A 23,242-nucleotide genomic window follows, 5' to 3' on the forward strand; every position below is an offset into this window, starting at 1 on the left:
CATACATACATATTGTTTTGTAGTCTATTGGATTTATTTAAAAAAATTATTGGAATTAAAACAAATTAGTGAGCTTAAAAAAATCAAGACACCTAGATCATCATAGAATTTACAGTGCAGAAGGAGGCGGGACTCTCCAATCCAGCGGTAGTGTCCACACTGTCGTAAACGCCATCGCGTGTTACGACGCCATGAACGAGCTGCTCACAGGACTAATTCTGGCCCCTACAGGGGGCCAGCACGGCGCTGGAGCGGTTTGCGCCGCTCCAGTTGCCAATCCCGACACGAACTGTGTGCTGTGGGATCCGTGCATGCGCAGTTGCGCCGGCGCCAACGAGGACATGCGCAGTGGCACAGATGCCAACGCGCGCATGCGCAGTGGCCTCCTTCAACGTGCCGGCCCCGATGCAACATGGCGCAGGACTACAGGGGCCGGCGCGTAGGAAAGGAGGCCCCCAGCCAGAGGCCGGCCCGCCGATCGCGGGCCAGGCCACATCGGAGCCCCCCCCCACCCCACGACCCTTCCACGCCAAGGTCCCGCCTGCCCAGAACAGGTTACGACAGCGCCGGCGGGACTCTGCTCTTTTCTTACGGCCGCTCGGCCCATCTGGGCTGGAGAATCGGTGGGCCGGCCGCGTAGAGTGGCCCGCGACCGACGCTGCGCCAACCACGCCGGCACCAATTCTCCGCTCTGTGGAGAATCGCGTGTCGGCATCAGGGTCACGTGACTCGTTCGCGAGGATTCTCCAGCCCGACCCAGGGCTGGTAGAATCCCGTCCCTGATTCTGTTGTAAAATAAACACGGTGAAAATTACATAGTTCTGTTCAAATAAACTAGGAACTTGTGGGGCGTCATTCTCCGCCGGCGGGAGTCTTCGTTTTGCCGGCGCCCGGGGGTTTCCCAACGGCGTGGGGCTGCCCCACAATGGGAAACCCCATTGACCGGCCGGTGTTACGGAGACTCCCGCCGGCCGGTCGGGCAGAAATGTGGCAGGGCGGGTAGGAGAATTTCGCCCGTAATGAGGAGAAATACTGTGAATTGCCAATCATCACATTCCCACGACTTTCACGTGCACATCAAAGTCTACCAATCAATGAATATCAGACAGCAGTTTTGTGTGGTCAGCAGAGAAAAAAAATCTGCTCGACTTTGCAAACTATCATAGGATACAGGAGGGAGATGGTCTCGAGGTGAAGAAATGCAGTATTTATTACAATAAAAGTGTGAAACACGAAATCTTGACGTGTCATTTTCTCAGCTATTGGAATTTTGAACTTCAAGTTTTAGGTCTGCACAGCAATTTAACCCATCTGGTCTTTCTAGAAGCATCTGTAGTATACATTTCAGAGGCATGATCACTACCTTGAAATGGAAAAGTCAAAGCAATCCTTACTTATTGGTTCTTCAAAAGCCATGGGAGACACCCCTGCGGAACAATGGCTAATGAGAGCAAAAACTGATTGATATTTAGTTGTACCAAAATAATGCATCCCTGACCAGATATTACCTCCAGTGTCTGCATCAATCCTGAAGCATATTAAAAAGTGACAAAGCTGTGTTGTCCACGTTTTTATACTGTATTCCATTGTATAACTTTATACGCATGATAGAACTGTACATGGTGCATTTTATACACTGTACATGGTGCATTTTATACACTAACAAATGAAATACTTCTTCTCTAATAAGTGATTAGATAGTGACTTCTATTATTCAAGTCTATATTTTACAATTGAAAATAAGGGAGACTTTGGTATAGGAAATAAAGCAATTGCACACAACTGTGTTTTAAGCAACGGAAACACATTTATTTTACAACTGCAAATCAAATAAATTACCAATGATTTTCAGCAATACAGTACATAAATAACCATGCTAAAACAAGCATTACAGTTTATTTTATGTACAGGAGTCCATGGGCATCAAGTCCTGTAGTTAACATAACCACATCTACTTACATACAATTTCAACTATGGTCCTTTAAGAATAAACCAAAAATGTTGCATAACTATGGTTTATTCTGATTTTACACCAATAATTTGAATTTTAAGGAATTTGTCAAATTTCAAATACAGCTTACACAATGCATTCTGGCTTTACATGTTTTTTCTGCAGCCATATCCAACAACATCTGGGACAATTTGTAATTTGTTGTTATCCCTGTACCGCACATGAGAGCAGTGTGCAAATAAATAAATAATGGCACTATTAATTTTAAATTCAGGTAGCTTATTAAAAAAAAATGACCTTATTTGATCACTGACAACATACATTTACCGAATGATAAAACACATCTCTGTATTTGCGTTACACAAATTAGAAAAAAAGGTACGTAAGCTATCTTGATTTGACCTCAAACTAAATTACACCCTTGGTCTGTGAAACCGATATTTAGTCACAACACACTTCACTATGTTTTACAACCTAATTTGGAGAACAAATGTTTCACTGAATTAATTGGTGCGGAGCGATGTGAGGAAGCAATAGGCAACATAAATAGAACCAGCAACATAAATAGAAACAGACTAGAATTAGAATGTTCGTTTCACTAACTAATTTTGCTTTTCTTTAACAATCCTATGACCCAATAAATGTAGTAAAACAGGGCAATTATCTGGCACCATTGACTGATGACTAACCGCTAACAAAAAAATTGTGACTCTCTATGCTAATTTTATCTGAATCTCAGTAATGTAGAATCACCAGCACTAGATAAAAATTATCCTCCTATGTACTAATATTTACTAATGGATAACTGGTTTAGTAAAAGCAGACTGAAAACTATTTTAATGATCCTGAAGACCACCTGAATGTTTGACCTTTTAGGAAACAAAGTGGTTTTCTGCAGCTTGCAAATTAGATGCCTTGAGCCACTGTAATTGTATCTAACGATTATCAGAAACATCTAAGCAGCAAGACTAATACAAAACTATATTCAGCACCTGTCCTCTTCATTCAGAGACTGTTCACCTAGTCCTTGGGAATGCGTTAACTGTATTGCAAGACACTATAGATCGTTTAAACTTCCAGACTAATAAACATGAAAAAATTAAGTACTGTACTCCATCATTCAGTACTGTGATACTTAGAGTTGTCCAAAACGTATTCTTTTAATCCACACTAAATGCTAAATATAAATTTCTATGCTGACTGACATGAAAATGACCACATATATATGTATAAACACAAAATAATTTACAAGATTTACTATTTAAAAAAATCAATTACTCCTATATTCTATGTGCATCTGAAACTTAATAATTACTGAAGAAAACAATTAAATTCTCCACAACAGCATTACATTTCCACGTATTACTGAAGCAGACGCATTATTATGACAACCAACTGGACTGAGGCCACTTAACTTACATGTTAATGTAAATGAAACATGCTGGTAATGGTAGCTCACTTTGAATGTTTTTAAATCAAAGATGAACAGTGTTCACAAACTATTCAATTTAACATTATCAGCTTTACTCATGTCTTGACAAATGTCAGAACCAGAATGAATGCACAATAAACTGTGGATACAGTGACTTGGGGACAATGCTCTCATAATTCTATGGTCATAACTTTGAAGGATCACATTATTGGATGCATGAAACTGGAAACTGAACTGGGAATATCTTTCGTCAGTTGTCATGCCTCAATTATTTCAACAATGTATCCTGAAGCACAGAAAAGTGGGACCATCTTGTACCTTACTCGAGCCAGCAGATTTCAGCGTTTTTAGAGATTGCAGCTTCCATATTTATCAATTGGTATGGTAAACAAACAGAAATTGAGAACACAAAGGAATAGAAAAAGACTTAAAACGCACACTACAAGCACATAAACACTTTCAAATAGTCAAATGAGTGAATGCTTCAGGTAATTCAGAAATCAGGTATTCAAGACTATTGGCTCCAGGAGGGATGAACTAGGCTAAGAATTTCCTAAATTATATCAACTATATGAATAGCAACACAAATTCCATTTGGTCCAGTGCTATCCATTTTTAAATTGCAATAGCTTGATTCACAGATACACCACCCCCTACGTTGGACGTGTGTTCTGCATCTATCAAGCAATCTGGTTGGTTAGATCCGTTTGATTATAAATTAATATGCAAGTTTTCAATAGCCCATTGAATAACTTCATTGAATAATGATGATAGTTAAAATTCAATATGGTATTCAAGGTGTCAACTCCGCAAAGAAATCTGGATACTTTAAACAAGGAAGCCTATTCATGGACATCTGTTACTGTAATCTAAACATCAGTTCTTGTGGTTTGAAAGCTGACAAAAAGGTAGCAGAATAGCCACTTCTTATAAGCTTATGGAAGTAATGGCATCATTGAGCACAGCTGATGTAGTGCTTTTTAGGATTACTGGATGTCTCAAAGCCAACAAGTACTTCAAGGGTAATCACTTTTTTATGGTAGGAAACACAGCAGCCAATTTGCACACAGTAAACCCTGTAAACAGGAATGTGATAATGATCAGATTATCTGTTTTTGCAAGGCTTTTTGAGGGATAGCAATTGGTCGGAACAAAGAATAATTCCCTTGCTCATTTTCAAAAGAGTGCCATAGGATCTCTTACAGCCACAAAATAGGCATATGTGGCCATGGTTTGACATCAGGAAATTTGGATGCAAGGTGAAAGATTCAAAGTCTAAGTTAAATGGAGGTTTAAATTAAAATGTTGAAATTCAGTGCACCCCATTAACCACAGGAACAAAATTAGAACATTTTAAAAGAAAAAGATGAGAAATATAATGGATATTAAATATTATTCATTGTTGCTTTCCACCTGTAAAGTTATGACAAGATCATAAGCAGTGACACAGTGACTGCAGCTTAGGGTTCTCTAAGATGATGTTATAGTTCTTATGAATTAACAAATGAAGTATAAGAATTCAAGGTGGAAAAAAAATCAGACAGTCTAGAGCTTTCAGAAATATGAATCTCAGTTTCTATAACTCAACCTCAATAAAAACTCCTCTGCCAGAACCTCTCGTTTTTATTCAACACTGTTTACAAGAGTGTTAACCTTAGCATAGTAACTTTATATTCTATATAGATAGAAAAGTAAATAAGGAACAAATATCCAGCACAGCAATGGAGTGAATCATCAAAAACGGAAGTAGTCACTTGTCTGAAATCCTTCACAAATAATTTTGAAATTAAAGTTTATTTTAATGAATCAAGTTTAAAAAATTTTTTTTTTTTATTGTTGCCACCTTGCAAATTGTTGCCAACATTGTTAAAATTTCAAACTACTGGCTGAAGGCTCATTAAGATTAAAAATTATATGCACTCGCTTTCCGATCTAATTTCCCATAAAACCAAAGTATTACTGATTAGGGATGCGATGGAACCTGTTCATGTTGAAACAATGCTCTCTCTCTCCTAAAATCAAATACTTTGATGTTACAATGGTGAGAAAGGAGAAATTTCAAATGAGATTTTTCTGTAAGGTCTCCTTTTTAATGCAATGATAATGCAAAAAATAATAATTTAAACAGAGGACAGTAAAGATTAGGTTTAATTAATGCTTATTGGTCACAATACATTACAGCAGAGGATTTGGTAGTAAAGGACTATGTGTAGGTAACAAAATGTACATCATTAGACAAGTTAACACAATAAAACAGCTTCAAAGCCTTACAGAAAACCATTTAAGCTTCCTGCCATTACTTAATTTAAACCCAGCCGCTTGGATACAACCATCTATCAGCTCTAAAGCAAGCAAGTTGGGCTAAAGTATCAACTCTGGCAGCTACCCACATTACAAGGAAACAAACAAGAAAAGCTGGATTTCAAAACACAGCATAAGGAGAAAAGAACTGCAGGTGGCAACTTTTTGTATATCTTTTGTCTAGAGCTAAACATATTTGGTCCATTTGAAGAATTGCAAAAAATAGATACAAAATCAATATCACAATCAAAGCTTGCTGATGCAAAAGCTATGAGCAAAGTGCAGCATTCTTTCACTTTAGCATTGATTCATAATTTTCCTGTTTCCCATTTCAGACACTCAGTATTGGCAAAAAGCACTCAGCTCTCTCAATACTGTTATGATAATATGCCTCCGCCCCTTCACAAGAGCATAATTTTCAGCATTAATATGACAATTATTCATTTCCAACATCAGCTATTCTGTGATCTGAATGAGACTCATTCACTGCCTACCGGCATTGAATTCCAGCAGTTACAGGAGACCAAGCCTCTGGCACTGGGCTGAGTGTACCCTGATTCACTTCACTTAGGACTTTGACAGCCAGCAGACAATAGCAAGCTTTCTCCTAAACAGTCTGGACAGAATTCAAACCCAAGTTTCAGAAATGAGTGGATAGCACTGTTAAATATTTTATGAAAAAAGTCTCAATGCTTGGAGAAAGCAGTATTAGTATTCAATAAAATGTGGAGCGTCAGTTCTGGACAATTTGCTGCAGCTGTTATCATACATCATCTGCCGATAAAATACAATAAATGCACTACTTTTCAAAATCTTGAACTCCATAAGGGAAGGTTCACAAATGCTTCAGACCTGCATCAAAACATTTTACACTTTGATACACTAAAAGTGGTAAATTAGTGGAGAAATAATTTTACTGCTGCCAAAGGATATCCTTTAATTAAATATATTTTGCCATCATATCGTACCACAATTAAACAAGAAGTGTATATTTCAGGAAGTTTAGTTTTAAAACATATTCCAAAAGTCGGGACAAAAGAGACATGGGAAAAGGGCGTTTTAAAAAAAAAATTTAGAGTACCCAATTCACTTTTTCCCATTAAAGGGCAATTTAGTGTGGCCAATCCACCTAGCCTGCACATCTTTGGGTTGTGGGGGCGAAACTCACGCAAACACAGGGAGAATGTGCAAACTCCCAGAACCGGGATCGAACCTGGGACCTTGGCGCCGTGAGGCAGCACGGCTAACCCACTGAGCCACCGTGCTGCTGAAAAGGATGTTTTTAAATAAACATCCAGAGCAGGAATTTAGACCAAATAATAATTTAGCTTTGAGACAGAATGTACTATAATACTATACATCAGGTATTATTTAAGTATGTTAGATGTACAAATGTAGCGCTTGTGTGCATATTAGTTTTGCTTCGCATTCTATTATCGTCTTCAATGAAATAAGGAATTCACAGAGAGAAAAGTGCATGTGGGAAGTTTTTGCAGCAATGTTAATGATGTAAATTTTTTAAAAATGTAAACAATTTATTCTTAAACTCTGACCCAAATCCGTTCTTCTCACATGCACACAACTGGCTCGCTGGTACAAGCTGGTATTTTTTCAGGAGTACAATAGAAATATTAAGTTTCCTTTCAAAAACAAGTTGAATTCTTATATGTTTTCTTGTACCAGATATACTGAATGAGTCCATACTTCCCAGGAAAGTTATTGAATTAGGTTGACATGAATGTCTGAGAAATTGGCAGTTAAACACAATTTAAAAATACCACATTATATTAACTCTGAATATCAGTATTATTTTGGGCCTCAATATTGAGCTGCAGCTGATATTTTAGAAATTTCAAACAAATTCTTTAGGCAGATAGATGGTTTACCAATTCCTGTTGCAAACAATGATAACTGCACAACAAAGTTCCTTGAATCCTAAGCACAAAACAGGTCATAATGGCAGACAATTATTGGTCACTTTATTTACTCACTCCCCCCAAAATAAAAAGCATTATAAAAATTCATGATTGGCAAGAATCTACAAAACCTAATGGAAGGAAGGGACAGCATTAGTGTCAGTGGATTTCTAACTGTATCCATTTTGGTTGTTTGTGTGCACTGGTTCTACTGCAAGTCGACATTGAGACATCAGCCCATACGCACCTTACAATATGCAACTCAAATAAAATAGTTAAATGTCTTTAAATACTGCTTGCTACAGTATTTTGTTATAAAGGAAACATACAGTGGCAAAGGCAAGATAAAGGGAAGGTGGTCTCCTCAATGTTGGTGGCTGCTCTCATCTTGGCAGACAATCGTGTGAAATTCTTTCCCTATCTATAGCTTTAACTATCCCAGTGTTGAAATGAATTTTAAATATAATTTTTAATTACAAGAGCAAACTTGGTTTAATTAAATCATTCAGTGTGATAGCTGGGGTGACTGTCACTAGTCAGCTGGGTTGTTTCTGTGGCTGACGTAGGCTGCACCACAATTGCTCCATCTCCCTCTGTAAAACAAAAACAGAAAAAACTTCTATGAACAATCATTTTCTTTTTTTGGCAGCATTGTATTTCTCAGACTTTGATGCATCCTTAACAAAAATGATGTCATTATCTTTAGGATTTGTGCAAGCATCACTGACTGAAAAGCAGCTTAATTTGGGGTACCATGTTTTCAGTGCAAACAGCTACTGTTACTATCTGAATTTAATCAATTCTGTGAACTCAGTCTAAATCCTAGCACAGATGTTCTATGGGTGTACACTCGGGCACTAGAAGTAAAGCTGGCAGTAAATTGGACATGGCACCAGTTTAAAGTATTAATTTTGCCAGTAAAATGTATGATGGAATCTGCTGTTTGCAAGTCTGAATGGGGGCACAAACCAGTACCATTAGCCAGGAACGCTTCCCAGGCAAAGTGGCCTCCCTAAGGTGGAGTCATGAAAGACACATGAAAATCTAGAACAGCATATCGAGAAAGGATTGGCTCATTTCCTGGACTGGTGCTCAGCTAGAGCTGGGTTTTTAATGAAAGACCAGTCTTGAAGGACTTTTAAAACTGAAACTGATGCAATAGGCTGACTGGGCTGCCTGATAAATCTGAGATCTTTCTTTGTTCCATCTGGTATTTAATGTGTACTTTATAATGGCCACGATTTGCCTATTGAATTAATGTTGCTTTTGGTTTAATTGTTAAAGTTATAAAAACGTGACGATGCCAGTTTTTCATTGGGGTTTGTTGATGATCTCCATGGGGATCATAACAAAAGGCAAGTATAAGTTATTGGATATACTGAATCTACCCACTTCCCTGAATGATATGCAAGTCCTTCCTGGCTTTGGACACTTGTCAGGTCATGTGGAAAAAGCAGAACAAAGATACGAATTTGGGGTGGGAATGGACCATGCAGCCTCTTTTCCCTGTTCCACTATTCAATAAGAACATGGCTAATCCGATTGTGTTCTTAATTCCACATACTCCTGATAATCCTCGACACCCAGATCCCCTCTGCAATCTCCCTCTGTTTCAGTCATGTGCCGTTTTTCTATTCTTACTGCCAAAGTGGACAAGTTCACATTTTACAACATCATACCTCATCTTCCAAATTTCTGTCCATTCGCTTAACTTATCTATGCCCCTTTGCAAATCCTTCTCATGGCCTCTTCACAACTTTTCCACCTAACTTTGCATCCTCAACAAATATAGCAACCATACTTTTAGTCCCTCCATCCAAGTCATCAACATAAATTGTACAGTTAAGACCTCCGCACTGATACCTGTGGCACTCCACTCGTCACATCTTGTCAATCTGAAAATACCCATCTATGCTTATTCTGTTTCCTGGTACCTACCCAATCCTGTATCTATGCTAATATGTTACCCTCTGCATCAAAAAAGGGACGTGTTCAGAAAAACGCTGGGGGAAAAGTGTCTTATTTCCAACACATGCTCATGTTCACCATGACATATTTTAATCAGAAATGATGGAAAATATGGAGTAAGTTGGGGACTAAATGGACATGAGGTACCTAAATTTATGGCAAATATCGCCAGCCTCGTTGCAGGAAAATACAGGCTCTGATGGCCACAATAAGATTACAGAATTAAGGCGATTGTAAGCAATATTTTTATAACCCCCAAGGAAACTAAACATTATTTCCAAACCTATTAATTTTGTGTTTGCACAACTTTGTTCAAAAAAAAGAGATTGTGCTTATGCTTTAGCTACTGTAATAATACTTCAACTGTGAATTAGCCTGCCCTGCAACACCAAAGCATCACTGCTACTCTATAGTTACTCTTCTCTTAAATTTAATGACAACAAATGTCATTTATGTCTTTATTCATAAAGAATAACCATCTGCAGAAGTTACATTTTGTGAGACTAATAGTCTGGTTTCTGGTTGTGAAAAAAGAGTGCCACCATAGATACAGATTTATCAAAATAATTCTTCCTGGCATTTCAATGATCCATGTTATAAACATTCATCACCTGCAAAGAAGAATTTTCAAAATAGGTACATAATTATGACTTTTCATTCTCAATTCATCAAGATTTTGAATGCTGTTTCATCTCAGTGTATATAAATGACCAGTTTCACTGTGAATTTTTTTAAATACAGGTAACAGATGCAGAATGACACTAACTACCAGACTCAAGTGTTCATGAATGACTGCTCAAGAGACAGCAGCTGCAAAAATACTGTGACATGCACTGATCCAATTGTTCTCAGTCTGTCTGCCCAATCCAAAATAGTAGACAACATTTGTGTGATTAGTTCAGGGAATAAAAAGGGTACAAGCTGCAAACAATGGATAAGTTTCCATGTACGAAAGAGAAAATGCTGGAAAATCTCAGCAGGTCTGGCAGCATCTGTAGGGAGAGAACGAGCTAACATTGCGAGTCCGATGACTCTTTGTCAAAGCTTTGACAAAGAATCATCGGACTCGCAACGTTAGCTCTTTTCTCTCACTACAGATGCTGCCAGACCTGCTGAGATTTTCCAGCATTTTCTCTTCCATTTCAGATTCCAGCATCCGCAGTAATTTGCTTTTATTTGAATCGTTTCCACGTTCTTCGCATGAACAGCTGCAATTTCAATTGCAGCATTTGAACTTTAAAAAAAAAAAAATGGAACATCTGCAACATATTTCTGTTCTTCCCAGACTATTCTTAAAATCAAAAAGGTGCGAACACTTCTACATCTGCAAAGAGACACCAAGTGCTAAGTTCCACCGTATACAAGTTGCAATATATTGTTGACATATTTGACAGGACACTGGCATGGTATTTGGGCACCATTCTGAATAATAAAATTCCAACATCCAAGATGTTGAGATGCCAACCATAAATTAACTGTAAAGTGAATTAAGCCACCAGAGAGTATCAGCAATTTGCATCAGTAAACTCAGCAATTTTATAGTCAGTTACATTTTCACACTATCTTTAGCAAAGATCTTACTCCTGGAACTTGCCTCAAATTTATGACCAATTTACGAAATAACAATATGATCTGCACCTCTTAATCCTGATTACCACTTTACTTTTTTACACTTCCAGGATTATTTTACAGGTCAATGCACAACAAATATGAAGTGAAAACAGAAAATGCTGGAAAAATTCAGGTCTGGCGGCATTATGACTTGTATTCAGTGACATATGGACTCCAAACGTCAACTTTTTCTTCCTCTCACCACAGATGCTGTGCCAGACCTGAGTTTTTCTAACGTTGTCTGTTTTTATATCAGATTTCCAGCATCAACAGTATTTGCTTTTATTTTAGTGCACTTTTTTTAAATACATCCAAACGAGTCTAAATGATGACTGTTTACAGAGTTGACTTATAATAAACCGAAGCCAACAAGGCTATTTGCTCAAGATTAAAGCTTGTGTGTGTCTGCTTATGTTGACATTATGAACCAACATTTGTCTCAAACGTTATGCTGTATTGCATTTAGTAATTAATCAACTTCACCAGAAGTTATTCACTGTAATTGTACAATTATGTTTCTCTTTTTACTCTTTGTTGACATTAATATTAGAGTTGTCAAAACACAAAAATATAACCGTTAAAAATTTAAAAACTTCCGCCTGTTTTCGCTCCATGGTCTAGTAGAAGCTACAACTCTTAATTAAAATTAAAATGTACTTCCTCTTTGAAATACACTGCTTGGATTTGGAATAGGAAAGCATCAACACCTTTATGGGAAGTTGGAGAAAGTCTTCGCTAAACGTCACTTAATAAGCTGAAGAAGTATCAGCTTGACCATCAGAGTCCTGTTTTTTTAAACATGAGCAGGATTAACAAATAATGAATTGTATTAAAAATCAACTGCAGTTGTCAATTTGGGACCAAGTCTTGGAAAAATCTCAAAAGGCACGTTATGGATGAAATAAAAATAAATTATTGTAGATACCAAAAATTTGAAATTAAAAACTGAAAATGCTAGAAAAACTCAGCAGGTCTGGCAGCACCTGTGGAGAGAGAAACAATCTTTTGCGTCCGAATGACTCTTCTTCAGAGTTTTATTATGGCTCCCGCACCACAATGGCCCCTGTGGGTCATCATTCACAATGTTCCTAGACCGATTTGATAGATGGAATTAGTGTGGATCACTTTTCTCATTCCCTGATTTCTTAGGACATTGTGAGGTACTTCATGCAATTACTATGAAGTACAGATACTGTTGCTAAACAGGTGAACTTAGCAGCCATTTTGCACACAACAAAACCCCACAGCATTTGATTTTAGCTATGTTGGTTGAGGGAAAAATTGGCCAAAATACGAGAGAACTCATTACTCATTTTCTTATTCCCATGATGCTTTTCTACACAAAGTGCTGCAGAATTGCAAATTGTCGTAGTTCTTAAAATTTGTTTCAAGGAATTGTTGCAATAAAACCTTATCTCTGGCCATTTTAGTTGTATCAGAGGCAGTGTTATAAGCCACGAGAAGACTTTGCAAAGCTCATCTAAAGAATGCATTTTTTCCCCCTCTTCCTCAAGCCCAGAGGATTCTGGTGACCATGGGCTTCCATTGAATTAGTCTATGATTGTGCTTGGAAAAGTACTGCAGTGGTTTGCCATTGCCCTCTGTAGTTGGTTGACCAGGAGATTCTCTTGCTCTTTATTGGCTGTTATGAGTAACTTTGCTGCAGTGTTAATGCAAGCCTACTTGTGACACTAATAGATTATTAGATGTATTGGAAGGATGCACAGGCTGATACTCAAACTCACTGGTCACGTTATGCATGCACCTTCTGCAGTCATTAAGTCCTGTTGGGCTTGAACCCCAGAGCTTCTGGTCCAGAGGTAGGAATGATACCACTACACCAAAAGACCTCCCCTAAATAATGCATTCACATAATTACTAAAAGTGCATTCCCAAGTCCTATCAAGGTAATTGCAAATGGCAAAGTTGCAAATCAATGGCAGTCTTCCATCATATCTGGGATGAACACAAGGTGCTTATAAAGATTCATCCAAAAACATTATATATTCTATTCAGGGTTTAATTATCCCTAGAAAAATCTCAATTGGTTACAATACTATCTACCTTTATAGCTAATCATGAAGCTGGTTAAGTGCTTTGACAGATGTAATAGTTGTGGCATATTAAAAATATTGCTCAAGGTTTTTTCATTATCGGAAAGACAGACATTGAATATCTAACTTGTACTACTTACCTCTTTCTAAATCTGACTGTAGCTGTGCCTCCAGATCTTCTGGGGAGACATAATAGTCATGTTCCTCACCCTCGGGAGGTTTCGGTTTACACTTCCCACAGCAGCAATTACAGCAGCAGCAGAGACAGCAGCAGAAGTAACAGCCAGTAATCACTCCGCAGAAGACAAACAGAGCCTGCAGTTACAAAGAAGTGTCATTAACAAGTGATAGCCCACTTTTATAAGGCTTCATAAAGAAGTTGATCACTGATTGATATTTTGGTAGGACAAATTTCCAGAAAATTCTACAGAAACAAATGTGCACTTTTTAAAAGTCAATAATATTCTTCAAGTCTAAATCATTCCTAAATTCAGAAACCTATAGGCGATGATTAAAATTCAATGCTGGGGATCCAATATTGTCATTTATTTGATTTATGGGGACAAGTGGCTTGGTAGGAGGACAGAAAAGAATGGATAATTGAACAATATGTTTCAGACTGTTGCCTTTAGCTGCTAATTTTTCTTGAACAAATTTGATTTGATTTATTATTGTCACATGTATTAGTATACAGTGAAAAGTATTGTTTCTTGCATATTATATATATATATATATATATATATATATATATATATATATATATATATTATATTATATATATATATATATATATATATATATATATATATATATGGGAGGGTTAGAAATTAAAAAAATATAAAGCAAACATGAGGACAGAGCATTTCACAGTTAATCATAAAATGTCTTGCTCAGGTAATTGAATAATATGGATAGCTCTGCTGAGGTAGCACAAGAAAAAAGACTGATTGACATCAATAGGATTTACATATTTTAGGTTGTGTCTTCTGTGTGTTGGAAAGCAACATAAAGTAGGAACAATTTTTACAAAACAATTGTTTTACTTTATCGAAATATTGATTTCTACCCAAAGACTTGATTGCTAACCAGAACACAACTATTAGAACAAATGTTATACAAGGTTTATAAAAGAAGTTGTTCTTGATTATATTAGCGATTCCAACAGAGGTAAAATAGACTGCTTAAAGGCAGCGTTAATGTTCAATATTACTAATCTTTAAAATTTACTTCAAAAATGCAACACCCTGCTGCTTTAATAACTCAATTCGCAACAGCTATATGAAACTGAACTACATAAATCAGAAGTTCGGTTTGTGCTGTCAGCTCCACTTACCTTAGGTGGCAGCAAGGACACTACAACTAACTTTAGTGGCACTGGGCACAGGAAGGCAAAAAACAAACTAGTAAGAACATGTTGCTGATCTCCTTATGCAACCTTTGCCAGAAAGTGTACAAGTGGAAGTGCGAGCTTTGGAGACCCTTTAATTAAGTAGATTGTCAAAACTCTGATTAGTATTATTGCTTGGATGAAGAAGCAGAATGCGACATGCACCTGCACAACTATATTCACAGGGGCCAATGTCTTCTCGAGAGGAAGAGGATTTTGAAGGAAGCAAATCATAAAAAAAGATTTATGCAGACAAGATTTATTTTAAATAAAACACAGATAAATTCAAGAACCTATGCCCAGAAAGTAAATAAAGGATTGAAAGCTTGTATTTTGTATGCGACCTCAAGGTTGAATCTTTATGAAAGAATATATGGGGATTCAGTCATTAATGGGAATTCCAACTAAGCATTTGGAAATTAAGGACAGCCATTCTGTATGGATACATTTTAAAGAGTAACTGGTGGATGCAAAAAATACTTCATGCCACTATCTTTATCTGAAATTTTGGATCGTCTCAGGGTCTGCAATGGACTTTTGCCTGATTGATCTGCCGATCTTTACCAATTGCATACTGGACAGTAAAAACTAGGTTAGCTGTACAGAGAGCAAGGAAAAAACATTTCCACAATATATTTGTGCTTTAAGCTGTAAAAACCTTCAGTGACAACTTCCAATGTCCTGTCACTCTGCATATATGGGCAGGATGGGTAAATGTGTAGGAATATTGTGGCTCCAGCCCAACTTTGGAAAGTGACTGTTGTCTTTTATTTCCAAGATTGTTTATTAATGTAGCATCATACCGATTGGAACATGTGAACAGCATTATTTGGTTGATAACAGAATGCAGAATTTGAATTGAATACATGAGTGGTAAATAAAGGTCTATATTCATTGCTATTTGCAGACTGCAACTTAAAACACAGCTTAAAACACATTCAGATTATTTATTAATTTTATCCTACCAAAACCTGGCCTTACTAGCGTCCCTTACCTGCTAACTCCTCAATAATCAAATTAATTTACTTTGGAACCAGACTTTAGGACAAGTGCAGTGAGTTGGAGAGAAATAAAGCAGTGAGGGCACTGACAAATGAAAATTATGCAGAGGGCATGAAATCTCGAACAAGCAAGTAGATACTGCAGCTTATGATTCAAGTGGGATGTAAATGTTCCTTACGGGAACTACTGTGAGCCCATGGAAAGCGTAAAGAAAGGTAAGGTCCTGCATTTATATAGAACTTACTACAAATGCTGATAACGACCAGGTAATCTGTTTTTAGGTGTTTGTTGAGGGTAAATATTGGACTGGTGCACACCGCTGCTCCAAGTACCATGGGGTCTTTTATATTCATCCAGGGATAGAAAAGGCCTTGGTTTAATATCTCATTGCATTGCAGACTGGCAGCCTAGATTTTATGTTTTAGACACTATTCAAGAGTGCCCAATTGTTTTCAATATATAGTCATCAGTCAGTTGTTCTGATGACGATATGAAAATGGAAAATTTCATGGCCTGGACTTTGCAGTTTTAAAGACAGTGAAATGGTCGAGTCACCATCATTCAGAGTACAATTAGTAGCAACTTCTGGCACCCGCATATGCATAGTTAATGTGGAACTCCAGAAGTTGCCATGAGTGAACCCTGCTCTTCACAGGGTACGTCACTGCACTCTTTACAGATTCAAGCAACATAGAATCGGTGAACTGTTGTGAGTTTCAACTTTTTACACACTATCCTTGCTCTAAAGAAAAATAATGCAAAGCCTTGTTCTATGTGCTGCATTGGGGTTTTTACACAACCTCTAGCCCTTTTGACCAAGTTGGAGTCTCATTCCATCAGAAGAACATTTAAAGATTCTATTATTCTCAAAATAATAGGTTTGGGATTTTTAATTCTTCGTTCATTGGATGTGAGCGTTGCTATATGGGCAGCATTTATTGCCCATCTCAACTCCCCTGCTTGCCAGGCAATTACTGTGGATCTGAAGCTTATGGTTCAACTGCCCATTCTTTTCTGTCTTCCTTCTAGGCCACCGGGATTTCCTTCACTAAAGTACATTAGCAAACCAGATGGTTTTTCGCAACAATTGACAATGGTTTCATGGTCATTATTAGACTTTTAATTCCAGATTTTTATTGAATTCACCATCTGCCATGGATGGTGGGTTTCAAACCTGGGCCCCCAGAGCATCATCCTGGTTCTCTGGGTTATCAGTCCAGTGACAATGGCACTATGCCGTCACTTCACCTTTCAGAATGATATTTCAGTTTCTAATTTTAATTTTGCCTTTTGTATAAAGTACTGAAATGTGAATTATGATGCCTTTTTAACTTGCTGTCTGTGAGAATTCTTCAATCTGACTGGCGATCAGCCTGTATGCACTATGCCATGGAGGCTACCAAATTTGAAGTCATGTCCAGTTAGGGGAGGTGGACGCTCTTGTGCGCACTAAATCTTTGTAGACAGCTTTTCGGAGGTCAGCAGCAATCATTATCCTTTCACCACTGCCTACAAAAATCTCAAGCACATATCAGTGATTAATATTTTTGCTGAATATTTCAGTATAATCAGAAATTCTCACCTTTGCCCACCAGCTAGACAGGACGAAGTATGTATTTACATTCTCCTCACCAAACTGCTCTGCCACGTACAGACCCAATGAGCCATACTTATCATAGATATTCCGTTTTGTTGCATCAGTCAGAATTGCATGAGCATTGTTTATCTCTTTAAATTTTTCTGAAGCTTCAGGATTATCTGGATTCTTGTCAGGGTGGTACTTCAGTGCAAGCTTTCTGCATAAAAAGGCAACATATACAAATAGTTAGAAGCATGTTCACTTTTGTGTACACTTAAGAGTGGAACATTTCAAGAGCTGTGCCAGCCTAGTTGCCATAAACTTTAACTTTTCAGGTCAAGTTACATAACAGATTAATGTTTCATGTTAAAAATTATTTTTGGTACTGCTAATTTTAGTATGCTAGACAAGTTTCCATTGCGTTGTAGATATTGTTTTTAAGGTGCTTGCTGAGACAATTTATTTTCCAACACAAAGCACGGCAATATTTCTCCTGTGGTATAATCAGGTCTTGTGCCACATACACAAGATCTTACATTGACATGCTGCTTTTAACGTGGAAACAGGAATTTCTGTGGAACAGAGACAAGTTTTTAAAAAGTTGACAGTAAACCAAAATAAACTTTTTTGTTAAGAAAGGCTGATCAAAGAGGGGTATGTAAGGAGGTGGTGTTTTAGGAAGGAAATAGAGCATAGGATTCAAGACAGTTGAAAGGACCTTCATAGCCTTAGCCTTCCCCACCTGTGATCTCCTCCAGCTCCGCAGCCCTGAGATATATCTAGTCCTCTAATTCTGGACTCTTGGGTCTCCCTGTGTTTTTTCATTGCTCTACCATTGGTGGGCAATGCCTTGATTTGCCTTGGCCCCAAGCGTTGGAATACCTTCTTGACCTCCCTTTAGACACTGCTTAAAATTCACCTCTTTCTAATTACGTTTTTGGTCCTCTGACCTAATATCTCCTTATGTGGTTCGGGGTCACACTTCTATTGCATTATGAAGCATCTTGGGACATTTCATTATGGTGTACTATGAAGCCTTCAAAGGTGGGCCAAAGGTGTAGGAGCGGCAGCAGGTGCCACCACCACCACAACAACTTTTATTAACTAAGCACCTTTAACATAATGAAATGTCCCAGGATGCTTCAAAAAGGGCATTTTAAAACAAAATATGACCAATCCGCCCAAGGAGACATTAGGTCTGATGACCAAAAACTAGGTCACAAAGAGCATCTTAAAAGGAGGAAAGTGGAGTTGAGGTGGAGGGTGCTTAGAGCCAAGACAACGCGAGGTACAGGCACCAATGACTGAGCATCAAAAAAAAAAAAAATCAGAGATACACAAGAGGTCAGAATTAGAGGACCATGTGGGTTGAGGGACTGGAGATTAGAGATAGGAAGGGACAAAGCCAGAAGGTATTGGAATTCAAAATAACTAAAAGCATTACAATGAAAAGGTGTGCTGCCATTTCACGCTGGTCTATTCCCAATAGTTAGAAATTTACAAGCTTTCCTCAGACTGCAATTTGCACTGGCAAGCTGTGTACTTTTTTTAAAAAAATATATTTATTAAAGTTTTTTAACACAATTTTTCTCCCTTACAAACAATGACCCCCCCCGTAACAAAAAAAAAACGAGAAATTGCGCAGAGCAAGATATACACATGGCAAAATGATATATTTACACAGCTTTGTACACTGGCCCTCACCCGTACGTGCCAGCCTCCCCAACCCTTCATGCTATCTCTTGCTCATCCACCCTCCCAGGCAGTTCCCCCTCTCTTCCCCCCCCCCCCTCCCAGGACGCTCCGCCCCTCCCCAAGGTTGCTGCTGCTGCTGACCGACCTTCCTCTAACGCTCCGCGAGATAGTCTAGGAACGGTTGCCACCGCCTGTAAAACCCCTGCGCAGAGCCTCTCAAGGCAAACTTAATGCTCTCCAACTTTATGAACCCAGCCATATCATTTATCCAGGCCTCCAGGCTGGGGGGCTTCGCCTCCTTCCACATTAGCAAGATTCTTCGCCGGGCTACTAGGGACGCAAAGGCCAGAATGCCGGCCTCTTTCGCCTCCTGCACTCCCGGTTCGTCCACTACTCCAAATATTGCTAGCCCCCAGCTTGGCTTGACCCGGACTTTCACCACCTGAGATATTGCTCCCGCCACTCCTCTCCAGAACCCCTCCAGTGCAGGGCATGACCAAAACATATGGACATGGTTCGCCGGGCTCCCTGAGCACCTTCCACATCTGTCCTCTACCCCAAAGAACCTACTCAACCTCGACCCTGTCAAGTGCGCTCTGTGGACCACCTTAAATTGTATCAGGCTGAGCCTGGTACATGAGGAGGAGGAATTAACCCTACCTAGAGCATCAGTCCACAGACCTTCCTTGATCTCCTCCCCCAGCTCCTCCTCCCATTTACCCTTCAACTCTTCTACCAGCGCTTCCCCCTCTTCTTTCAACTCCTGGTGTATTTCCGACACCTTGCCCTCCCCGACCCATACACCCGAGATCACCTTATCTTGAACTTCTTGTGCTGGGAGCAACGGGAATTCCCTCACCTGTCGCCTCACAAAAGCCCTCACCTGCATACATCCAAAGGCATTTCCCGGGGGTAACTCAAACTTCTCCTCCAGTGCCCCGAGGCTCGCAAACGTCCCGTCGATGAACAGGTCCCCCATTCTTCCAATCCCCGCCCGATGCCAGCTCTGGAACCCCCCGTCCATCTTCCCCGGGACAAACCGGTGGTTACCCCTGATCGGGGACCACACCGATGCTCCCATTGCACCCCGGTGCCGTCTCCATTGGCCCCAGATCCTTAGCGTTGCGGCCACCACCGGGCTCGTGGTATACTTTATCGGCGAGAGCGGCAGCGGTGCCGTCACCAACGCCCCCAGGCGCGTTCCTTTACAGGACGCCATCACCATCCTCTTCCATGCCACCCCCTCTCCCTCCATAACCCACTTGCGGATCATCGCCACATTTGCTGCCCACTAGTAGCTCCCCAGGTTTGGCAGCGCCAACCCTCCTCGGTCCCTACTGCATTCCAGGAACCCTCTCCTTACTCTCGGAGTCTTATTCGCCCACACAAACCCCATAATACTCCTGCCTACTCTCTTAAAAAAGGCCTTAGTGATCACGATGGGAAGGCACTGAAACACAAACAGAAACCTCGGAAGGACCACCATTTTGACCGACTGCACTCTACCCGCCAGCGAGAGCGGTAGCATGTCTCATCTTTTGAAATCCTCCTCCATTTGCTCCACCAACCTCGTCAGATTCAGTTTATGTAGGGTCCCCCAACTCCTGGCTATCTGGATCCCCAGATACCGAAAGCTCCACTCCGCTCTCCTCAGCGGTCGGTCCCCTATCCCTCTTTCTTGGTCCCCCGCCTGTAATACAAAGAGCTCACTCTTCCCTACATTGAGCTTATAGCACTAAAACTCCCCAAACTCCCTTAGAGTCTGCATGACCTCCACCATCCCCTCCATTGGATCCGCCACGTACAACAGCAGAACATCTGCGTATAGCGACACCCGATGCTCTTCTCCCCCGCGGACCACCCCCTTCCATTTATTAGACTCCCTCAATGACATGGCCAATGGTTCGGTCGCCAATGCGAACAACAGGGGGCACACCCCTGCCTCGTCCCTCGGTACAGTCGAAAGTACTCCGACCTCCGCCGGTTCGTCACTACACTTGCCATCGGGGCTCTGTAAAGGAGCTTAACCCAATTGATAAACCCTATCCCGAACCCAAACCTGATTTGCTTCTTGCTGTACCAAACGGAGCATATTCTTAGTAGCTGTATAATATATCAAATGTTATACCATAGCACCCCAATCATTAAAAACAGCACATCAACTGCCAAAAACACACTTTCCTATATACTACTAGCATTAAAAGTTTTAGGGGCAGCACGGTGGTGCAGTGGTTAGCACCGGTTAGCACTGCTACCTCACGGTGCTGAGGACCCGGGTTCGATCCTGGCCCTGGGTCACTGCCTGTGTGGCGTTTGCACATTCACCCATGTATGTGTGGGTCTCACCCCCTTGACCCAAAGATGTGCTGGGTAGGTGGATTGGCCATGCTAAATTGCCCCTTAATTGGAAAAATAGAATTGGGTACTCTAAATTTATTTAAAAGGAAAAGCACAAAGTTTAAGTTGAAACTGAAAAAAAAATCCAGAGTATGTTCACATCATTCTCAAATTCATCTCAGCTTTACAAAAGGTGAATAGTTTTAAATATATTCAGCTAAAAGCAATTCTAGATTTCAATGAAAAGTTTAAAAATACATATGGAATTGAATTTATATTTTTTTCCTGTGATCAAATTGCACCCTCTGGTGTTTTATTTAATAGTTACAGTGCCACATTGAAAATACTGCCATCATAAACACTACTACATCAGACATTTTGTTTTAAAATCACAAGTTTTCGAACATGACATAAGAAACAAAAGCTGGAGTAGAGCCCTCTGCACAACTCAATACAGTCATGGCTAATCTACCTCAACTCCAGTACTTATCTCTCTAGCCCTTAATTCTATTAGTACCTAAAAATATATTGAACTCAGTCTTAAATATACTCAAGTGACTGAGCATGCACAGCTCTCTAGTAGAGAATGCCAACGAGTCACAACCCTTGGCGTGATTAAATTTCTCTTCAGTCCGAATTAGCCAACCATTTATTTGGAGAATATGACCCTGCTTTCTGGATTCCCCAGCCAGTGGAAACACTTTCCCAGCATCTATTCGGCAAGCCCCATAACAATTACAAACATAGGCATTAGGACCAGGTGTATATTTTGTATATTTCAATTAGATCACCTAATTTTCCTAAACCCCAGAGAATATTGATCTCGTCTACCTAACCTCTCCATGAGACAATGTCCTCATCCCGGGAATCAAGTCTTAGCATCATTGCAGTCCCTCTAGGCAATTACATGTTTCTTTCGTCAGGAGATCAAAGCTGCAAACAGTGCTCCAAGTGTGGCCTCGCCAATACTCTCCACAATTGTGGTAACTTCTTTACTCTCACACACCAATATCTTTGTAACAAAAGCTAACATGCCATGTGCCTAGCAAATTGCTTGCTACACTGCACATTAAGTTTGTGAATTATACAAGGAGACAGAGGTCCCTCAGAATGCAAATTCTCCAGTCGTTCACCATACAAAAATATGTTGCTTTTTTCCAGCAACACAAAAAAGACGACATGCTGTTGAAGCTGTTCTTCTTGCACTCTTCAGGACAGGGGTCAGGATATCACATTTCAAATGGAACAACGGTTTATACTGTGTGAAAAAAAGGCTGATGAATAGTTGGCAAGTGGATTCTGATAGTTCGAGTCATTGTCATAGAGAATGCACCAGGAAACAGTTATCCCCCAAGCGTTTGTTTAATTGTTTAATGTCTGGACATGTTCTTTATTTTACAGAGGACAGGGCCCTGTATGTGAATATATGGAGCTTCGAGCAATCATAAATGAGCCACATTGTGAGTCCAACTGATAATCTAAAATTGGTTATTAATTTAATTCTTAGCACACTTGGGATTGTTCAATAAGTGATGTCCAATCACAGAATTACACATGTTGGACTTCACATTTTGTCACATTGTACTCATCTGCCCTGCTCTTACCCACTCACTCAACCTGTCTTTATCACTCTCCAGCCTCTTTGCATCCTCCTTATTGCTTATTTTCCACCAAACTTTGTATTGTTAGAAAACTAGGGTAAGTTACACTCATCCCACAGCTAAGTCATTAATATAGATTATAAATAGCCACGGTCCAAATACCCATCATCCTTACAGTAATCCTTAGTTACAGCCTAACAACTCAAAATGTCCCATCGAGTCCTAAACAGTTTTCAGTCCATTAATCAATCCATGCGATATATTATTCCCAACCTACCTGAGATCATCAGATCTTTATTTGGGGAAGGCAGGAAAATCCTAGACATTTCTGAAGTTAGGAGCGAAATTGTCACCCACCCATCCAACTCCTCTTGGAAGTGCTGCAAAGTCTTCTTTTATTCGTTCATG

At 39.5% G+C, this 23,242-nt stretch overlaps 1 protein-coding gene across 3 annotated transcripts in view; it reads right to left on the bottom strand.

Moving 5' to 3' along the window:
- Positions 1-1,787: 1,787 nt before the first annotated feature.
- Positions 1,788-23,242, bottom strand: part of LOC140428436 (dnaJ homolog subfamily C member 5) — a 107,864-nt gene continuing 86,409 nt past the window's right edge. For all 3 annotated transcript variants that reach the window (XM_072514881.1, XM_072514883.1, XM_072514882.1), the window contains 3 exons: positions 17,205-17,418; positions 13,374-13,548; positions 1,788-8,193 (listed from right to left, as the gene is read on the bottom strand). In XM_072514881.1, the coding sequence (XP_072370982.1) occupies positions 8,102-8,193; positions 13,374-13,548; positions 17,205-17,418 (481 nt within the window). In that variant the 3' untranslated portion in view covers positions 1,788-8,101. The remainder of the gene's footprint in view (positions 8,194-13,373; positions 13,549-17,204; positions 17,419-23,242) is intronic.

Source organism: Scyliorhinus torazame, chromosome 8, assembly GCF_047496885.1.
Source record: "Scyliorhinus torazame isolate Kashiwa2021f chromosome 8, sScyTor2.1, whole genome shotgun sequence".
Classification (NCBI taxonomy): domain Eukaryota; kingdom Metazoa; phylum Chordata; class Chondrichthyes; order Carcharhiniformes; family Scyliorhinidae; genus Scyliorhinus; species Scyliorhinus torazame.